Source organism: Diadema setosum, chromosome 2, assembly GCF_964275005.1.
Source record: "Diadema setosum chromosome 2, eeDiaSeto1, whole genome shotgun sequence".
NCBI classification, from domain to species: Eukaryota; Metazoa; Echinodermata; class Echinoidea; order Diadematoida; family Diadematidae; genus Diadema; species Diadema setosum.
The window spans coordinates 45,285,531-45,306,319 of record NC_092686.1 but is presented as its reverse complement, the minus strand read 5'-3'; the positions used below and the strand labels follow the sequence as shown (position 1 = coordinate 45,306,319).

The window sequence follows — 20,789 nt, the reverse complement described above, 5'->3', positions numbered from 1 at the left end:
AGCACAGTCGCTTGGGATAGATTATGCCTAGACCTAAATTATGATTTGTTCATGCCGCAGACGTGTATAAATTACAAACTTATCGTGATCGACCTCGGAGAGGAGGGACCCGGGGGTGGGCAAATGGTTATAAGCAGCAAGCATGACAAAAATGACAAGGGTTTTTCTTAAATGTGTGTACATAATCAATATAGGCCAAGGTCTGTCTAGAATTGATATGTTTTATTAGCACATTCCATTTGAATTAGTTGCATATTTTTGAAGCACTTGTCAACATTTTTCTCGCCTTTGCTCTACTAAACTTTGGGAACAATGGGGAACTATAAACATGATCATGTTGTTGTACCCTGTTTTAAGAAAACTTTTTTTTTTTTTTTTTTTTTGCTGAATGAGTTTCTAATCGTGAAAATTAAAATGAAAGAATGAATCGATGGACTGACTGATCGCAAAAGGAATCCGAAACGTGGGTGAGCGTAGTTTGGTTGGAATTACTTTTGAGAGATATACGGTAATAGATTAAAAACGACATAATTATTCTTTATATCACGCCACGGACTCGTTTACAGGCTACTCAGACTACAGGAATAATGTCGATGGACAAAATTCCTTTCGTATTCCATGGGGGGGGGGGGGGCATATAAATCGATCTTTATTATCTCATGACCTCATGATATTAAAATTATTGGCATCGTGTATGCAATTTCGGTTAATTTGGCTTAGTGTTTAAGAAAGTCTCAGTTCGACTTTAATTATTATGCAGCAGCCAAAATGTTATCAAAAAGTAGGCCTTTGAAATGTGAAAAATCCCCGTAATGGTATTAATACAACTGCAGTTTCACTGAGATGTTTTTTTTTTTTTTTAATCTACAAATAACACTTTCTTTTTCGCTTGCATCTGCATCATGATCGTTTAGGACATGCATCAGCCAATATCTTGGGACCCGATAGCTGCCGTTATACCGCGTCATATTCACATTTAAATCAAATTCAATGATTTGCACGTGAAACGCTGCAGGATAAGTTCACTATGAGTTTGGTTAGCATCCATGGAGGCCAGGCCCATCAGCTCCCCCTCCCCTCCCCCCCCCCCCACACACACAAGAAATGGAAAAAAAAAAACTTGATAGAAAGAATCATGAATTTCAAAACCCAATTCCACCTGTATTCCGCCCTGAAATTCTTCCCGTCTAAGCGCGGGGGGGGGGGGGGTATTATTATTGACCTTGACACCCCACTTGTCCTGCAGTCCCTAGCTCACACTGGAAAAAAAAACAAAAAACAAAACCAAATACAAATACTACTGCCTTTAATTTGAATGGTCGGCATAAAGAATCAAATTGATTCTGCCTATCATACGAAATAACGATTTTTCCTTTTTTATACCTTATACCAATTGAATCATTGGTAGTAAATGTAAAAAATCTTTACTTATCTATTTACTTATTTTTTTTTTTTTATATAGTTATGTATGTATTTTCTTTATTCTTTTTTTCTTTTACGAGGGCGGTGGAGCCCTACTTTCTGCTCAGGAGTACTGAGTAGTGGCCCGTCGAGAAATGAAAACAAAAACAAACACGTGGGGCCTGGGTACCGTGCGTTGTACACTATTACGCAACAGTCCTCCTTCCTGCTGAGCTGAACGTAGCAGCCAAAAAAATAGGTCGGGTGGATTTTTCGTGCACCACCACTGCTGGCGGATGGATGGGGCTGTGAGTGTGGGACATGTGAGGCCTTAGTACTGTGGATGTGGCTGGCTGGGATCACAATCGCACTCTTATCAGCATCAGCACTGCAGCACCTGACAGTAGAACAGTGGGTGTAAATACTTCGCATGAACATGGGGATCTGCCGACATGACCACAGCCAGAGACATTATAGTTAGCAGTCATCAGCAAGCCATCGAGGCTGTAAGATCATTCCAAGACGAAACGTCAACGAAATATGTATCTGTAACTACTCAAAAACATTACGGCAAAGTGGAGTTTGATTACAGTGAGTATACCCCGGGCTAGCCCGACCAGACGCTGTTAATACGCTACGCGAAACGTATGTACAGCGGCGACTGGGCTGTGTATAGTTAACCCCGGGCCGGCCCGGGGCTCGGCTCCGGGCGCGCTAACCAGACAGTACCAGTAGTAACGTGTTGTGGTAATTGGGTACGGGGTGGGCATGAGAACAGAAAACGTAATTTTGATTTATTCACCTGTATTCACCTGTCTTGTCGGGCTTCTGGAAAAGCAGTAGTCTTGTAATGCCCTCCCGCTTTCAGTAGGTTTCCACTGTAGAACGTTCTAGACCTATATCAAACTTAAATCCTCGTCTTTTATTGCAGTAATGACTGCTAAAAAAAATTAGTATTTGAGATGATTACTCTGCGGAAAATGTTAACTTGTACTTCTTTGACAGGAATGCATCTACTTCTGACTTGAATCTGTTAACCCGTTGAGGATGGTTTGATTTTGCTACAACACGCATTTCCCATAGACACCTGGCCTGCCCGAGTATACTCGGGACTCGTCCTCAATGGGTTAACTGTAGTTGCTTCCACAGCTGACTTTGGTAGCATGTTCCAGTGCAGTGAGATACTACCCTGTGAGTGAAGTTGTTTTTCCTGATATTCAGGCATGAATGCTGTTTCTGGATCTTGAATTTACCTGAAAACCTGCACCAAGGTTTGACCACCCGTCCCACAATTCAGCTGCATAAAAAGCATAGGTTTCTATGATATGCACAATGTAGCTGACAGGTCAAATCTAGACAGCATTATGGTTGAATTTTGATTATGGGTGGCTTGCTTTTAATACAGTTCGACCTCGATTATTTACCTGCCACATCAGGACCAGCAGGCTTCAGGATTTATAAGCGATTTGGGCGGATAAGAGAGATATGCTCAAATACCATTGAGACAAAGTGACCTGCTTTAACCTGTTGAGGATCGACGGACTGATTTTGCTACAAAACGCATTTCCCATAGACACCTGCCCGACTGTACTCGGGACTCGTCCTCGGTGGGTTGAACATGGTGCCATCCTAACTGCGAAACACAGCCCGAACGCCGAACGCGAAGGGAGCACTCCAGAGTTAGTGCCATCCCTGATTGAATCATGTGTCAGTATTTACATTGCTCCCTTGACCTTGTTAACTAACCACAGGGCAGATACCATGTACACAGTTTTTATATAGAATAAATGCTTCGCGTTCGCATTCGGGCTAGTCACAGTTAGTTACTAGCAGCTGTCGATAACATTGCTGAATAAAGTGTCTCAGATACCAACTGTATAAATGGTAATAAATCTCTGGTTCAAGAGCAAAGTGTTGATTGTTTTATCATGTCCATTTCCATCATGGGACTATAATTCACTCCATGTTTGTTTTGAGTGATATTTGGCACTGAAAATACATGAAAACAAAACACAATTGTCCGCCAGTCCACAGCCGGATAACAAAGAATCTGGTTAATCATTATCTGTATAATCGAGGTGGGACTGTAGTTCTAGACAGGTTAGGTTTCCAGAAAAAAACAAAACAAAACAAAAAACAACAACAAAAAAAAACTTTGATTCTCTCCAAGTGTTGTCTTGACACCAGAGCTGCACTGAGAATGACTTCATAGCAAAAATTTCAATTCCTTCTCCATCCCCACCTCGCAGGTCTAGGCATGGAGCTACCAAACACTGTCTATAGAAACCTAGATGTCTACTTAACAACCAAGCCTCTGCTGCTCTAGCCTGACCAGGGTAGACGCTGTGCTCAGCATGTGCTGTGTAGAGATGGCTGTGTATTAGTGTCGCGTGGGTTTACTCCGATAAGGATAACTTCACACATGCCATGTACCGTTACCTCTCAAGGTTTATTTCCAATAAAATTCGGTTCACATACAAAAGATTATTTGACCAGTCAATCCATTTCTATAACAAACTCGTTCGGTCAAATCTCTAAATTCCAAAAATTGACCCAATGTAAGAGTCACTGCAGTGTGGATTTCAAAATTGTCACTTTCATTGTGACATATAGATGTACATTGTAGAGAACCTATACCTCTACTCTAGCTGTGACCTGTGATGATGTTCATGCCATTCTTACACTCCCAGGAGCCATTAGGAGCCAATTATGGTCCATTATGTTGAATAACATCTCTCAGTTCTTCTGTTATCTCCAAATAGGGCTGTATATGCAGCCTGTGAAGATGAAGCAACATTGCAGCAATGGTACACTCCGCTTGGTAGTATTGTGGGTAGAATTTATGTTTGGCTCAGCATGCAGATATTCCATGGGAGCAATTGTCACAGGAGCATAGTATGTCATGGAACTGTAGTATGCAGACCAAGATAGGATGTAAAAAAAAAGAGTGTGTAGTACTATAAGCGACCAGAATATGAGTTAATATCATCATCATCATCATCATCATCATCATCATCATCATCATCATCATCATCATCATCATCATCATCATCATTAGGTGCCATACTCTGCCACTACTCTGGTGACCCCTTTCTCCTATTGTTGTTTTTGTTTTTTTATATTGTCCATCCAAGTGATTTCTTGCCTAACTGGTGCCGGAATTGCCTCTGGGAAAATCAAATGTTTCGAGGAGTCTGATGAGATTTGTATGACAGCGAGAGGTATCATATGGAAGACAAATTTGAGCAGTGTGTTTGATTTCTAGTTCCTTGAGAGCATCTAAATTGGATTTTGCAACAACTTTGCAAGTGTGCTTTGCAGTCCAATAATGTGAAAGTATAATGCTATGACCATGATCTTGACCTTGAGCGTGATTTTCATGTTTGTTTTTTCATTCATTTTGTGTACTTGCTCATTATGTGAAATTACTGCAAAAAGCCCAAACTTTGATTGCATTTCCTTTATAGATTTGGACCATAAAAAGATACGATGGCAACTAGAATGCAGTCATCCTATTCCGTTTGATGGTATTCCATTCATCTTTATTGGAAAGCGCATCCTGCAGTGTCATATGGGACCTGACAGGCAGGCAAAGCTGAAAGAAGCAAGACGCTTGGAAAAGGAGCAGGTATACTTTCATTACAGTACACAAATTGCAACATCACATTCAGTTGTAGATTTTGCTCCAGTCAACAGCTCTATAAATTATTGCTTTTGAAATGGATTCAATGTGTGAATTCATGTGTGACTTCGGATGGTCATGTAAGAATGCTTTAACTTCAAGTTACGTCCTCTTACTCTATTCAAACTTGGAGGTATGATGATAGGGAGGACTTAGGATTAATCTGTCTTCAGTGTGGTTTGCAAACTACCCCAGTAGTGCTTATATCACATTCAAGCCATTGTACTTGTCTTCAGTAACAGAAGAGATCAAGTCCAGATCACTGTAGATAGAAGTTCCACCTGATTTTGTCTACGGTTATAATACCCTAAAATTTGCATGTCACACATGTTTATATTCTTTTTGTATGCGTTTTGCTACACGTACATTCACACCTCATTTTCCTGAAAACTATTTGACATGAGATGTGTTCTTCCTTTTTCCTGCATGTCATGTGCTTGTATGATTATTGATGACAGTCTCATATGCCACCTTTACTCTTATCTTTATTTGAATGTAGTTTTTAACATGCTTTGTGTTTGCTGTAATGGTGATGCTGACCCCATCTTCTGCTTTAGATATTAAGATATGTCCCAAGTAATACATTCATTCTAAATTTATGTCAGTAAGGCTAATCATGGAATCATGCATTAGAAGTTATAATGTTTTAGGATTTGTGTCTATTTGGATTGGTTGATATATCTTCCAGATACAGTCATTTCAACATAACTGTCTTTCCACAGACATTGTTTTAGCTTATAATACTATCCTTGTGTGTATTTTTCATTTGCTTTTTTTTTTTTCAGAGAGATATATCAAAGAAGCCTCACGCTAGAGCTAATACAACAAAGAAAGTGGATTGCCCAGCTGAAGTCAGTATCAAGTGCATCGCAAAGTTTCCAGAGTATAAAGTGAGTTCATGGGACTACAGGTGAGTCTGTTTACAGGGAGGGGTGTGCCAAAAGTCACTTCTACTCCTTACAGTGCATGTTGATATGCAGACTATTATAGTCATTGCATGCCTTGCATGACTTATGTTATTTATTTGACAAGGTACAGCTGGCAGTTTGTAAGATGAAGAAGGAATATGGTCTAGTACATGAAAGATGGCATTAGTGGGAACATCAGAGCATGGACCATGATTAGAGTAGTCCAGACTCGATCTGCAAGACAAAAAAAAAAAAAAAAAAAGATGAGAAAGTGGCACACAAGATATATCTCTTCATTGACAATTCATGAAGGAAAACTTCATCAGCATAATTTATCCTATATCTTGTCTGTATTTTGTTCAATATGGATAGCTTTCAAAGGACACCGGTAGATTGCGCAAGTCAGTAGCAGCCGCACTGCGGAGGGACCTGGCAAAGAAAGGGAGGGACGTTCCAGCCACACTCTGCTACCACGTCCATCTTCCAGGACTGAGTGACCACAAGCATCACAAGATCAAAGTAAAATCCAGTATTGTAATTCAACTGTATAAATTGGACTGAATATTATGGTAAATTTCTGAATCACATTTGCAAAGCAAGCATTTTTATCTTTCACTGAATAGATGCTGTCATAGACAACTCGCCTCTGGAACCAGCAACGTTAACCTGTCACTCCATTTACTGGTTTTAACAGTCACTACTTTCTATAGGCTGTCTTGCCTGACAGTTAGAGTGTGGGCACCTCCTGTAGATGATATTAACTTCAAGATCATGGTTTTTACTCGCACAACACTGATTCATAGAAAATGGTTATTGTGCAGCATCACCTTGCTGTTACAGCACATTCCATCCCAGGTTGGAATGTGTTGGAAAGTGTTTGGATAATTCCATGTACACATGTGATGATGTCAGTACTTTGTAAACAATTATGATAATGTGCCAATTACTTAACTTTAACTTGCCAAGCTTTCTCACCAGCATTCACTAATCCATGTACACTTGACCTAGCGTTGTAGTTGGAAAGTTAGCAAGCCAAATTAGGTGTAGCAATAAGCCGCAGACCAGCATGACATTTTTTATGGTGATGCAGTAGGGATTGGGGGAGTAGGTAATATCTATTTGCTGACATTTAGTTCCCGGACATCTGTGCCAATCGACAAAGCATGCACCCCAGCATGCATGCTAGCCTGCAAACGAAGCACAGATCAAGAATTAAAGCTTTGGGTGTAGTAATTGTAGTTATTTCCATAAAGACAATAAAAGCCATAGTTTGCCCATCATTTATGTGCCCTTTGCCATTTTGCTAGATTACTGGAGCCAAGGAGCAACTAGATCCAGAGATTGTCGGGAAGATCCAAGAGCTTGTTTCAGGGGGAGTGGATAACATCAAAGAGTTAGAACAACGTCTAGGCTCTTTTGTCAGAAACGAGGTCCTCCCGACTGACTCCAACCTAGCCGCTGGTGGGCACAGATACAACCCAACAGCAGCTGATACAAGGTCTCATTTGAGAAGGGCCAGGAACTCCAACAGGTGAGCCCACAAAAATCATCTATTAAAGGGATCGTATAGTGTTGGTTGAGACCAAACTTCAGGTTTCTAACATTTTTTGGTGAGATAATAAGAACCTCTTATGAAATATGAAAGAGCATGTAATTCCAATCCAACATTTATTGATGAAATCTGGTTTTGAAATGGCTGAGAAATCCAAAACAGAGCGATCCTAATGAAAGGTGGTACCCACCTTTTATTACGATCACTTTGTTTTACATTGCTTTTTGGATGTCTCGGCCATTCCAGAACCAATTTTCATCAAATAAACTTTGAATTCCTGGTAGAATGGTATGCTCTGTACTATTTCATAAGTGGTTTCTTGGTATCTCACAAAAAGTTAAAAGCCCAATCCTCATCTCAACCAATACTATACCATCCCAAGTGTGTCACCATTCTCTGAATAAACACACATTAGTGACATTTTGAGGAAAATCATACCATCGATTCAAAATTTGTGAATCCTGAAAGATAAGGTGCCGTCATTGCTGGGTACGGAGACTACCAGAGCTCATGATGTCATTTTGAACAATAATATGAAGAAAATACAAGAAGAATTCCACAAAATCTCATTTTTCAGTGGTATCACTTAATTTTGTCTTCTTGTGTTCTGTTTTTGCCAAGCAGTGGAACTATGACTACCGGCGAGTCCGTTATTGAGTCATGGTCAAATCGGATGTGGAGCAATGTGCAACACGTCTCCTCCTTTCAGTGGGAAGGTAATTGTGTGGTTTTTGACATTGAAAAAACAAAACAAGAATGTGGTTAATACAAATCAGGTGCTCACAGAAAATTTATTTTGTTGATGTCCTCTAGCCACTATCTTGCAAAAAATTAACAATCTGTGTCTTGCAAGAATGTGGTTTGTTAGCTATGATCGTTGTTATATGTCAATGTTTGCTTTGAATTAGTGGCATTTAAGATCTCACAGTCATTCTTAGTGCCCATTCTCTTCCTTTTTCTTGGAAAACAAGGAGTGCTGCGAGTTACAACTTAGCAAAAACTGTAAATGAGGTCGTGGATTTGTCTTTATTGCAAACTGATGATTAGGATATCTGTTAGGTCAGCCCATGTACAATGTAGTACTGTTGAAAGGTGAATAGTATTAAGGATCCTGAAAGGTGAACAGTATTAAGGATCCACTTTAGCTTTGTACAGTCTACAGTTAAAATAAAGGTCCACATAGATTTAACTTGCTCTTTGGGTGAAAAGAGGGTGAAGAGAGGGTCTGCTATAAATTAGCTTTTGCATACAGGTGAAAAGAGACTCCCATACTGTAAACTCTGTTTTCAGATGAAAAGCTATTTACTGTAGTTGACTGTCCACTGGTGATAACAATGACTAATTCTGCAGGTGAAAAGAGGATCCAGTACCGACCATTCATCGTGAATGGGATCCAGGTGGGGGTCATCCCACCTCTGACCCTTAACGCCCTTGGGTCTGATGCCGACCTCTTCCAGTGGACCAACGATGGCATCCACCTGTCGTCAGCCCTCACCACGTATGCAGAGAGGACAGCAAAGGTTGCCGACTTCCTGCAGCGATGCAGAGAGACCGATGCCTTCGTTGCTCTTCGGGGATGGAGAAATGAGGTATGGCGTGTGTGTTCAATTTTGATGGCAGTTTGTGATTCATTCCTGCGCTTCACTTGTAGACCCCCCCCCCCTTTCCTGTGAATGGAAGTCTTATTCCAACGAGCCTTGTGGTCATTGACTTAATTCGCACGGACTCTCATCTTTCTTTCTTTTTTTCTTTCTTAAAATACAGAATTATGCAGTGAGCAAATCATTCAGTGATACACCTTTGCTGGAAATGGAGCGATCTGCAACAAGTTAGTTCTTCCATTTTTCTAATTGGATATAATCTTCTTTTTTTTTTTGGTTAAAAGTTTTTGTTTTTGATTATTTCCATGTATTTCTGTACTCAATACATATGACATTGTATTTCAGCTGCAGTATGAAAGACTTTAATTTACCTCATTATTATGTTAGTGATGTATGATTAGATTGAGATCTCTAAGATTAATAATATACCTGGTTTATTGATTAAACTAATTTATTGGAAACTGCTTGAATCCGGTGACTAGTTTTTTAACCATTTCTATGGTAGCTGTATTATGTTCTACAGGTGCAAATTACATATAGTTTTAAATTGTGAAGACAGACCAACAGAAAATGTGCTACAGTCAGAAAATCAATGTTCAATGATTTTTGTAAACGTTTGTGACAGCAAGTCCGAATCATGTGATACTAACTGTGACTTTCATGTTTGTGCAATCTAGGTCTCTTTGGCATCAAGCAGTATGGTGTACATGTGAATGGTTACTGTAGACATCCAACAAAGGGGCTGTGTCTGTGGATCGGGAGACGATCTCCAACCAAGCAGACCTATCCTAACAAGTTGGACAACATAGTGAGTCACATACGACTTCAAACAGGACATGCAATTTGTATGACCTTTGCACTGTCTTTCCATGCCCATCCAAACAACAGACATAGCAAAACAGAACAGAACAGAGTAAAGTACCATGGTAGTTCAGTTGGTGGAGAAATATCATTCATTGCAGAAATATCAACTGAAGGAGTACAAGAAACCCTCCCCCCCCCAAAAAAAAAAAAAAAAAAAAAAAAAAAAAATGGCCAATGAAGAGCTCTTCAAAAACTGATGCAGGATCTGTAGTGTCTTTTTCCCCAAGTGTCCACGTCTGCATACAGAGTGATTTTCACCAAGTTCATCTGCATGTTATGGATATGAAACAGCATCAAATACACACGCAGTTGCATGCAGCCATTTACCTCTTTAAATACAAATCACTGCATCAAATGTGGATTTTGTGGTATTGGAGCATTTGCCAAGACTGTATTCATGAAATTTCCCATGTGTGGAGTTTCTGGCAGTCTTATGAAGGAGCAACACATATTAAGAATATTGATTCTGCTAGAATAGAAATGTTTCTGTGTCATTACATGTTCATTGGAATTATATGAGTTTATGCATTATACATGTATATTTCGATGATATCAGTTTGTGTAATACCTTCTCTGGTTTTTAACATAAAAGGAGTATCTTCATTCATGCATAAAATGCCTGAGAAAAGCAAATGTAAAATGTAGATGAGATATTGCTGCAAAGTACACATTTCATAATGTGAGTTTAGACTGATCAAGCCTGAAGCTGGGTCATATATTACTGTAAATGCAGTAATTTTCATGCTACATTTTTTTTTCTGTGTATTTCACGTTACTTCTGGCGAGTGTGAATTCTAAAACCCGCAAAAACATCTGCACAATTTTCTCTGCACGTTCTGAATGGGTCGACAATTGTGTAGCGCAAATTCAAGAACTCGAGAATATGTTTTTGAGTCACACAGCGCTAAAAATTAATCACGCGAAAATATCGACACTTACAGTATCTGGTTTGTGTTTCCTTGCAGGCTGCAGGGGGTCTGGCAGCAGGCCTTGGAGTGAAAGAGTGTATGATGAAAGAGTGTGAAGAGGAGGCTAGCATACCCAGGGAGGTCAGTGAAAAGGCTGTCTCTGTTGGAACCATCAGGTCAGTGACAGAGCAACTAGAATTGTTAAAGGGTTTGTACAGTTCTGGTTGAGGTGAGGATTTAGCTTTTAACGTTTTTGCGAGATATTCAGAAACCACTCTATGAGATGTCAAAGAGCATGCAATTCTAAGGGGTATCAAAAGTTTATTTGATGAAATTCGGTTTGGAAATGGCTGAGATATCCCAAAACAAGGTGAAACAAAGAGATCCTAATAAAAAGCGTGGCCTGTCGCCTTTTATTACTATCACTTTTTTTGATATCTCAGCCATTTGAAAACCAATTTTCATCAAATAAATGTTGAATCCTTCTTAAAATTACATGCTCTTTCATATTTCATAAGAGGTTTCTCATTATCTCACTTAGGAATGTTCAAAACATGAATCCCCACCTCAACCAGTACTGTACAGTCCCTTTAAGTTTTTTCTTCATACTTTTGGCACGATTCTAGAAAAATAAAAGAGGAGCAGGAAATATATGTAAACAAAGTACATTGTTCACACTCACATCTGAAGGTTGTGAGTGTGCATACAAGTTTGCATGTACACGTAGTTTATATCTTGTGCATAATTATGTATGCCTTTATATATGTACCCAAGATACATGTACATATATCTCAGAAAATCAAAAGACTGTATGGTCAGTTTACTTCAATATATTGCAAATAGTGCTGTTCTGTGATGATGATTATCCATATTTTATATTCATATTTATTGCTGTTGTTCCTGTTTGGCACTGTCCATTGTCATTGAACAGATGCTTTCTTATTTCTCACTGGGTACCCCTCATCTCAAATTAACCCCATTTTCCCCATCATAAAATTTCAGCTACTTCTTTGAAGATGAGAGGGGACTCTTCCCTGAGACACAGTTCATCTTTGACCTGGAGCTCTCCCCAGAGTTCGAACCCAAAGTGTGTGATGGAGAGGTCAGTGAGTTCTTTCTCTGGCCAGTAGAGAAGGTGAGTTATAGTATATAAGGGAAATTAATGTGAGTTCTGATTTATCCAGGTAACATTCAATAAAGTTACAAAATCAAATTATTGCATCTTGACCCACTGTTTTTATGCCTCCGCCACGAAGTGGTGCCGGAGGAATTATGTTTTCGGGTTGTCCGTCCTTGCGTCCGTCCGTAATGAATTTTGTGGACAGCGTAACTAAAAAACCTTTTGAGGTATCCTAATGAAACTTGGCATGTATGTGTATTAGGGGTGAAGTTGTGCCTATCAACTCTTGGGTGCACATGCTCAAGGTCAAAGGTCAAAATGTCAAGGTCAGATGTTTAAAATTTCACTATTTCCCCCATATCTATGCAATGCCTGAAGATATTTTCTTGAAACTTAGTGTATACATGTATTACCCAATTAAGATTCTGTGGTGCGAGTTTGGGATCATGACGTCAAAGGTCAAAAGGTCAAGTCAAAATGTTAGAATTTCACTTTTATCTCCGTATCTTGGAAATTGTTCAAGGTATCTTCATGGAACATAGTATATATATGCATGTACTGACTGGCAGTGATTATCTAGGGGATTTTAGGTTCATGGGGTCAAAGGTCAATGGCAACACTTCAAAATGTTACTATTTCCCTCATATTTATGCAATGCCAGCAGGATTATTTTTTTTTTTTAACTTGGTGTATGCATGTATAACCCAATAGAGATTCTCTATCAAAGGTCAAAAGGTAAGAGTTCAAGTGAAAGTGCTGAACTTACTTCTTCCTCCATATCTCGGAAGTGGCTCAAGTTATATTGAAACTTAGTACATACAGTATTTATGCATGTTCTGCCTTACAGTGATTCTCTTCTGAATATAGGGTCCAAAGACCAGATGAAAATGGTAACAATTTACTATTCAATACAGAAATTGCACTTTTTCTCCATACTGTGACAATTACTCAATGCATAAACTTATGAAAGGGTTAAAGTCAAGTTAAAGACCTTAAATCCCCAAATGCATGCTCTCCTATTCATCCAATTAAACGTATGTCAAGGAAGGTGAACATTCAACACATATGTGACAAATGTGTCATTTTAATATTTTGCCAGTTGTGTCTTTGCCGATCGGCGCAGACGCACTGTCAACATTATTGTTCGGAGTCAGTCATCGAGGAATTCTGCGGATTACAGAGTTGAAAACCCAGGAGAGGTTAGGTTAGACTGGGGTCCTGAAAGCCGTCTATGTCAACTCCAAGAACTCAACCTTTAATAAGGGTGGGGGACTGTGACACAACCTCTTCCGAGTGTACAACTCTGTAATTCGCAGAATTCCTCGATGACTGACTATGAACAATAAAGTCAGCAGTGAGTCTGCTGATTGGCAAAGACATTTTCCCAACACCAAATCAGACAAACTGATGAAGTGTCCCCAATCGGACGGGAAACCATTCCCGGAATTGAAAAAACAGTAAGTCTAGATGCAATGGTTGAATTTCGTACCTTTATCATAATATGTAGGAAGTGAAGCATATTACACCACAGCAAGTTAGTGTTGTATGCGTATGAACTGTAGAATTGAAAGAGAAACTTTGTACACCTTTCGCATGTAAGCATATACTCGTGCTGATAGCCTTCATTTTTGGGCAATGTGTAATTTATTGTATGTCCCATGGTGTTTAAATTCTAGATTCTGTCAAAAGTTTAATCTTATCAGCATAGTATCTAATTAGCAGTTTGAAAAGTCCAATGAATGGGCTATGCCTTTATGACAAACTTGAATTCACAAAAATGATGTGCCTTGAAGGGGGAATGTACCTTATAAAACAGGCATTGTAATTGAAATGAAAGTAACACATCAGATTGATAGTGAAAAGGTGAGTCATGGACCAGTAGAAAAAAAGAAAGAAATGTGTTCAGGTAGTCATCTGATACAGTGTCCTACAGGAACCATGGAATAGCTGTGATGGTTACAAAACAGGCATTGTCCAATGGTAACCACAAATAGTTGAGGTGGTTACAAAAGTAATGAGGTCCTTAAGAACCACAAATATTTTTGATGGTTATGAAATTTGCATTGTCCTATGGTAAACTGCAAAATTGTTGTGATGGTTGCTATACTGATGAGTCCTTTTGAAAACCACAAAACAGTTGTGATGGCCACAGAACTAAAAACAGAAAGTCGATATTGCAAAAGGGGGGGGGGGGACTAGTAAACTACCCTATGATGCAACCTCCACAGGTAAGGGCTCTAAGGACACATCAAATGCAATTAATGACAACTTTGCACATTTCCTCTGACAACATGCTAACCTGCTCTATGTATAACTGTCATAGGTGAAAAAGGAAATTGCATCAGATCAGTTCAAGCCAAACTGTGGCCTCGTTAACCTTGACTTTCTACTGAGACATGGCTACATTACTCCAGATACAGGTAATCAGTGCTTCCCATGCAGTATAGTCTGTGATTGGTTCAAACCATAGAATTTAAAGGGTGTGTACAGTTCTGGTCGAGGTGAAGATTTAGCTTTTAACGTTTTGTGAGGTATTCAGAAACCACTCTATGAGATGTCAAAGAGCATGCAGTTCTAAGGGGTATCAAAAGTTTATTCGATGAAAATCGGTTTTGAAATGGCTGAGATATCCAAAAACAAGGTGAAACAAAGAGATGCTAATAAAGTTGGGGCATGTCGCCTTTTATTATTAGCACTTTTTTGGATATCTCAGCCATTTGAAAACCAATTTTCATCAAATAAACGTTGAATCCTTCTTAAAATTACATGCTCTTTCATATTTCATAAGAGGCTTTTCATTATCTCACTTAGGAATGTTCAAAACATGAATCCCTACCTCAACCAGTACTGTACAGTCCCTTTAATGTGACAAATTTTATTGGACATGACTTAAACTGGAAGCCTACTCCATGCTCAAGTTCTGAAGTAAATGAATTCAATTCAGACAATAATATCATTGTCTAATTTATTGCGTATGTGACTGCATTCTGATTACTGTCTTATGAAACACAGCTTTTTCATAGTTCTGTAAAATCCTTACTTGTATCTAATTTCAAAAAATGAACTTTCAAGTAGTTTTGTTTTAGTTTATTTCTTGTATGAGATTCTACTTGAACTTGGAGTGCAGTTGTAAATATCACTCCTTAAATTGCATTCTGTAGACATAGTTTGTGATAATGGCATGTAAAATAACTCTCATTGACATAATAGCCCATACTGCATTGAAAGATACGACAAAACTGACTTGAATTTTAATACAAATGTCCACAATTCACACCATCTGTTTTTACTATCACTGATTTTTTATTATTGAGTAGCCTACCATTTAATTGCTTTTACAGAGCCACACTACATTGACTTCACAACCAAAATGCATCAGATTCAGTTTTGAAGTCAACTACTGTGGGAGAAGTGTCACACACGGATGACCTGCCTCAGGGAAATGGATATGGAAGAGCAATGAGATGAAAACATTCACATGAAAACTATGAATCTCCGTGGAAACTGCCATTCTCACTCACACTTTCATTCCCTGTACAATCTTTAGCTGTTGCATATTACACCATGATTTGGATCAGGATATATGAGATACATTATTTCCCAGTGACTTATGCAAAAAAAATAAAATTAGTGTTAGTGTGTAAATTACTGACCCTCTTGTGTTCAGCTTGTTTTCATCTGGTGAGAAATATTCATCCCAGAGATTCGGTGAACATTGTTGCTGCAATGGAAGAATCCTATGATTGTGAAATCTGTGCCATCTGCACTCTTAGGAATTGGAATATATATAAACTGCTGCGTGCAGCATGGCATAACTTTTTATGGCTTTGCCATGAAATGTCGCCGGAGGCATCATTTTTCCTAATTTTGCTGTGGTGGTCAGAAGAATGAGCTAAATACTTCAAAACTGAAAACCACAACAGTTTGTTCATTAGCCCATTTTATATGCTGCAGTGTTCAGTGAAATAATGTGTAAGGATTGTATAAAGATGCATTTTAAAGGTAAACATTGTTTTCACAAGTCTGCAGAAACTGTCAATATTTTCCTTCATAGAGTGGACACATACACATAAGAAATGTGTGAAATAGTGCTGTGATAACACAATTTCAGTTGTAATGACGAAAATGTGAAATATTAGCCAGAAGGTATGCTTACAGTATTACACTCTGAGAGCATGTGTGGTCATGGTTGATACATAAATGTTCTACAATAAATTATCAATAATCAACAAATCAAGCCATGGCAGTATTCATCTATCTTTCGTGTTAAAGAGTAAATGGCAGGCAGCTTGTTGGAAAATACTACCGCTGGGGCTCAATCAATCATCATGTCATCATGTATCTATTTACCCACTTCTGAACGGCCAGGCACCTCAAGAATAAAAGTCAAGTAATCAGCCAAACAAGTTTCGTGGTAGATGCTTTCCATATCATTAGACTTTAGATATTGAAAATAAATATGGTGGAAGATGAATTTTGTGCCCTATTGAGAACTATGTCTTACCTTTAAGTTGTTTAAGTTTGTAATAATTATTGTAAGTGGTGGTTTGTTTTTCATGGAAGGACCTATTTAGGTGATACGCTATCAGCGTATCACCTATTGTGATTGTCAAAATCTCTCTTTATTTCTTTTTATTCTTCTTTCTTTCTGGACAATTTTGTGTCATCAATATCTCAAGAATGACATTACGGAATAACATGACATTTTCAGGGAACATGTCTCATGACAATATCTAGCCACAATAAGGTTTTCATGACAGTAACATATCTATGACGTCATCTAGGCGCCATTTTGTGATTTTCGGACCATGTTACATGATCGATCATAACTTCATAACTAAAGGTCATTTCTGTATCATTTTCGGTGGACATTAAGTTCAGGTCACGCTCTATCTTACATTTTAATGCTAATTACCTAGGACATTATTACGCGCGCGTACGCGCGCGTCAAACTTTTAAAAGGCTCAAAACAACTTACCAATGGGAAATCTCGAAGTTTCAGACAATTTTAAGCGTTTCGCGCGTTCGCGTCCGTCCGCACATTTTCGCGTGTAGTGCACGTAAGCAACATGAAAATGCACATTTTTTGACAGATTTGGATTCCTGATACATTAGGTAACAATATCCATTGATTTCCGATCAATTTTGACCTATAACAAAGGAATGCGTTGGCGTCAAAGTTGAAATTTCGTGTGCGCGTCTATGTGGAAATATAGCGAAAAACATGTCTTTGTTTATTTCGCCATAGCTCTTTAAAACGTCAGGTGACCCTATGTTTTTATTGCATATTACAAAAGCATATGAATTGAAAATAACGTTTCAAGTATCAATATTTCCCTAAATACATTATGACGTCATCATATCATCATCTGAAATCAAAAAAGTGGAATTAATTTTTTGAGGTACTGTTTCTGACATTCATTTGCTCGTATCTCTGTTGTTTAAGCTCAATATTATCCCAAATTCAGATATGTTGTACTTTGAACATTTGCCTTTTGAGTCCATGTCATGGTTATGAAATTTGATGACGTCATCATACCTTAAATTGTGATTAAAGGTAAAGATGCAAAATCGGACCATACTACGTGTTATGTCAATGGGAGGTGATTTTTTTTCAAACCATGCATTGACTTGACAACGTTTAAGCACCTTTATCTCAGCTGATTTTGCTTCATTTCTTCTGAAACTTAAGTATGTTGTAGCTGAGACAATAAGCTTTAGTAATCATGCATTTTATTTTTTGAAATCCTATCATCAGGTTGACAATTTTGCAGTTTAAAACTGAAAATGAGAATGGAATGTGGACAAAACGATTCCCGATTCAGCTTTCACATACATAAGTTTACGTTCCTCATATTTTCTCGCCGAGACGTATGGCCGAGTGGTTAAAGGCGACGTCTCAGAGACGTGAGGTTGCGGGTTCGAACCCCACAAGATCACGAAACAAAACACTTAGCTATTTTACTTTTTTTCTTCAATTTTGTATTACATATTCGTCCATGTAGAAATCACGTTCGTATAAACGCACCTATACACACACACAGACACACACCATATCCCTTTTTTTTTTGTGTTGGAGACCACATTGCTTCGACTGCTGCACAATTTTGTAGGCTGACTTTGTCAAACCGATCATAGTATGTAATGACGACGACGGAGGTGTTGTACTTTGAACAATTGTCTTTCAAGACCATGTCATTGTTTTGTACTTTGATGACGTCATCACACTGAAAATTGTGATTAAAGGCAAGGTATCAAAACTAGCCGATTATAGGCTTTATGTCTACGGCGCGTATTTTTCCCAAGTTGCCAGAAATGGCATAGCGACATCAGTCGTTACAAGGCCGCATTTCCGTCTAGCAATGCAATACATGTTCACGCGGCCACGATTGTTGAGTGGGCATTGACTTTTTCCCCCTGTAATATCCATACATTTCTTTTTTGCCTTACCATGTCCGGGGATGTCCCGTGGCCGAGTGATTAGAGAAACGGTTTTGCATGCACGCTCAATATAACTTCAAGGTGCCTATATCACATTCTTTTCTTTGTCGATCACAGATGACCGACACCTGATGACCCCAAGCGTATCACCTAACTCGTCAGCGTGACGAGTTTCATATCTCGTTCTTCTTTCTTTCTGGCCTATTTTGTGTCGTCAATATCTCAAGAATGACATTACGGAGTAACATGACATTTTCAGTCAACATGTCTCATGACAATATCTAGCCACAATAAGGTTTTCATGACAGTAACGTATCTATGACGTCATCTAGGCGCCATTTTGTGATTTTCGGACCATGTTACATGATCGATCATAACTTCATAACTAAAGGTCCTTTCTGTATCAGTTTTTGTGGACATAAAGTTCAGGTCACGCTCTATCTTTCTTTCTCTGATGCTAATTACCTAGGACGTCATCTAGGACGCGTAAGCGCGCGTCAAACATTTAAAAGGCTCAAAACAACTTTCCAATGGGAAATCTCGAAGTTTCAGACAATTTTAAGCGTTTCAAACAATTTTGCGCGTGCGCGTCCGTCCGCGCATTTTCGCGCGCACAGCGCGTCAGTAACATGAAAATGCACATTTTTTGACTGATCTGGATTCCTGATACTTTGAGTAACAATATCCATTGATTTCTGATCGATTTTGACAAATAACAAAGCAATGCACTGGCGTCAAAGTTGAAATTTCGCGTGCGCATCTATGTGCAAATATAGTGAAAAAACATGTCTTTGTTTATTTCGCCATAGCTCTTTAAAACGTCAGGTGACCCTATGTTTTTATTGCATATTACAAAAGCATATGAATTGAAAATAACGTTTCAAGTATCATTATTTCCATAATTACAATATGACGTCATCATATCGTCATCTGAAATCAAAAAAGTGGAATTAATTTTTTTAAGGTACTGTTTCTGACATTCATTTGCTCGTATCTCTCTTGTTTAAGCTCAATATTATCCCAAATTCAGATATGTTGTACTTTGAACATTTGCCTTTTAAGTCCATGTCATGCTTTTGATATTTGATGACGTCATCATACCTTAAATTGTGATTAAATGTAAAGACGCAAAATCGGACAAGTTTACGTGTATTGTCTATGGGAGGTGATTTTTTTTAAAAGCATCAATTGACTTAACAACGTTTAAGCACCTTTATCTCAGCTGATTTTGCTTCATTTCCTCTGAAACTTTAATATGTTGTAGCTGAGACAATAAGCTGCAGTAATCATGCATTTTATTCTTTGAAATTTCCTCATCAGATTGACAATTTTGCAGTTTAAAACTGAAAATGAAAATGGAATGTGGACAAAACGATTCCCCATGTATCTTTCACATACATAAGTTTACGTTCCCCATATTTTCTCGTCGAGACGTATGGCCGAGTGGTTAAAGGCGCCGTCTCAGAGACGTGAGATTGCGGGTTCGAACCCCACAAGATCACGAAACATTTTTTTTTTTATTTTATTTTTTTCTTCAATTTTGTATTACATATTCGTCCATGTAGAAATCACGTTCGTATATAAACGCACCTATACACACACAGAGACACACACACACGCCATATCCCTCTTTTTTGTGTGTTGGAGACCACATTGCTTCGACTGCAGCAACATTTTGCAGGTTGACTTTGTCAAACCGATCATAGTATGTAATGACGACGACTGAGGTGTTGTACTTTGAACAATTGTCTTTCAAGACGATGTCATTGTTTTGTAATTTGATGACGTCATTACACTGAAAATTGTGATTAAAGGCAAGGTATCAAAACCAGCCGATTATAGATTTATGTCTGCGGGACGTATTTTTCCCAAGTTGCCAGAAATGGCATAGTGACCTCAGTCGTTACAGGGCCGCTTCTCCGTCTAGCAATGCAATAGATGCTCACCAGGCCACGTTAGTTGAGTGGGCATTGACTTTCCCCCTGTTATATCTATACATTGTTTTTTTTTTTGTCTTACCATTTCCGTGGATGACCCGTGGCCGAGTGGTTACAGAAACGGTTTCGCATGCACGCTCAATATAACTTCAAGGTGCCTATATCACATTCTTTTCTTTGTCGATCACAGATGACCGTCATCTGATGACCACAAGCGTATCACCTAACTCGTCCTCAATGTGACGAGTTTTCATGTCTCGTTTTATTTGGGATGTGCCATTAATATTTCAACTGATTACACCAGAATAAAACATGACACTGCTGTTGTGGGCACTTTTCTTGATGAGAGTGTGAATAACAGGATCTCTCAATTTA

General features: G+C 38.6%; 1 protein-coding gene across 1 annotated transcript; it reads left to right on the top strand.

Moving 5' to 3' along the window:
- The first annotated feature begins 1,816 nt into the window (after positions 1 to 1,816).
- On the top strand, positions 1,817 to 16,536 carry LOC140246046 (uncharacterized). Its single transcript, XM_072325492.1, has 13 exons — positions 1,817 to 1,992; positions 4,869 to 5,029; positions 5,869 to 5,973; positions 6,364 to 6,510; positions 7,299 to 7,522; positions 8,168 to 8,259; positions 8,894 to 9,132; positions 9,308 to 9,371; positions 9,822 to 9,952; positions 10,974 to 11,092; positions 11,919 to 12,051; positions 14,360 to 14,456; positions 15,378 to 16,536. Exons 1-13 carry the CDS (start codon positions 1,854 to 1,856, stop codon positions 15,425 to 15,427), a joined length of 1,701 nt encoding a protein of 566 aa, XP_072181593.1. The 5' UTR covers positions 1,817 to 1,853; the 3' UTR covers positions 15,428 to 16,536.
- The last annotated feature ends 4,253 nt before the right edge of the window (positions 16,537 to 20,789 follow it).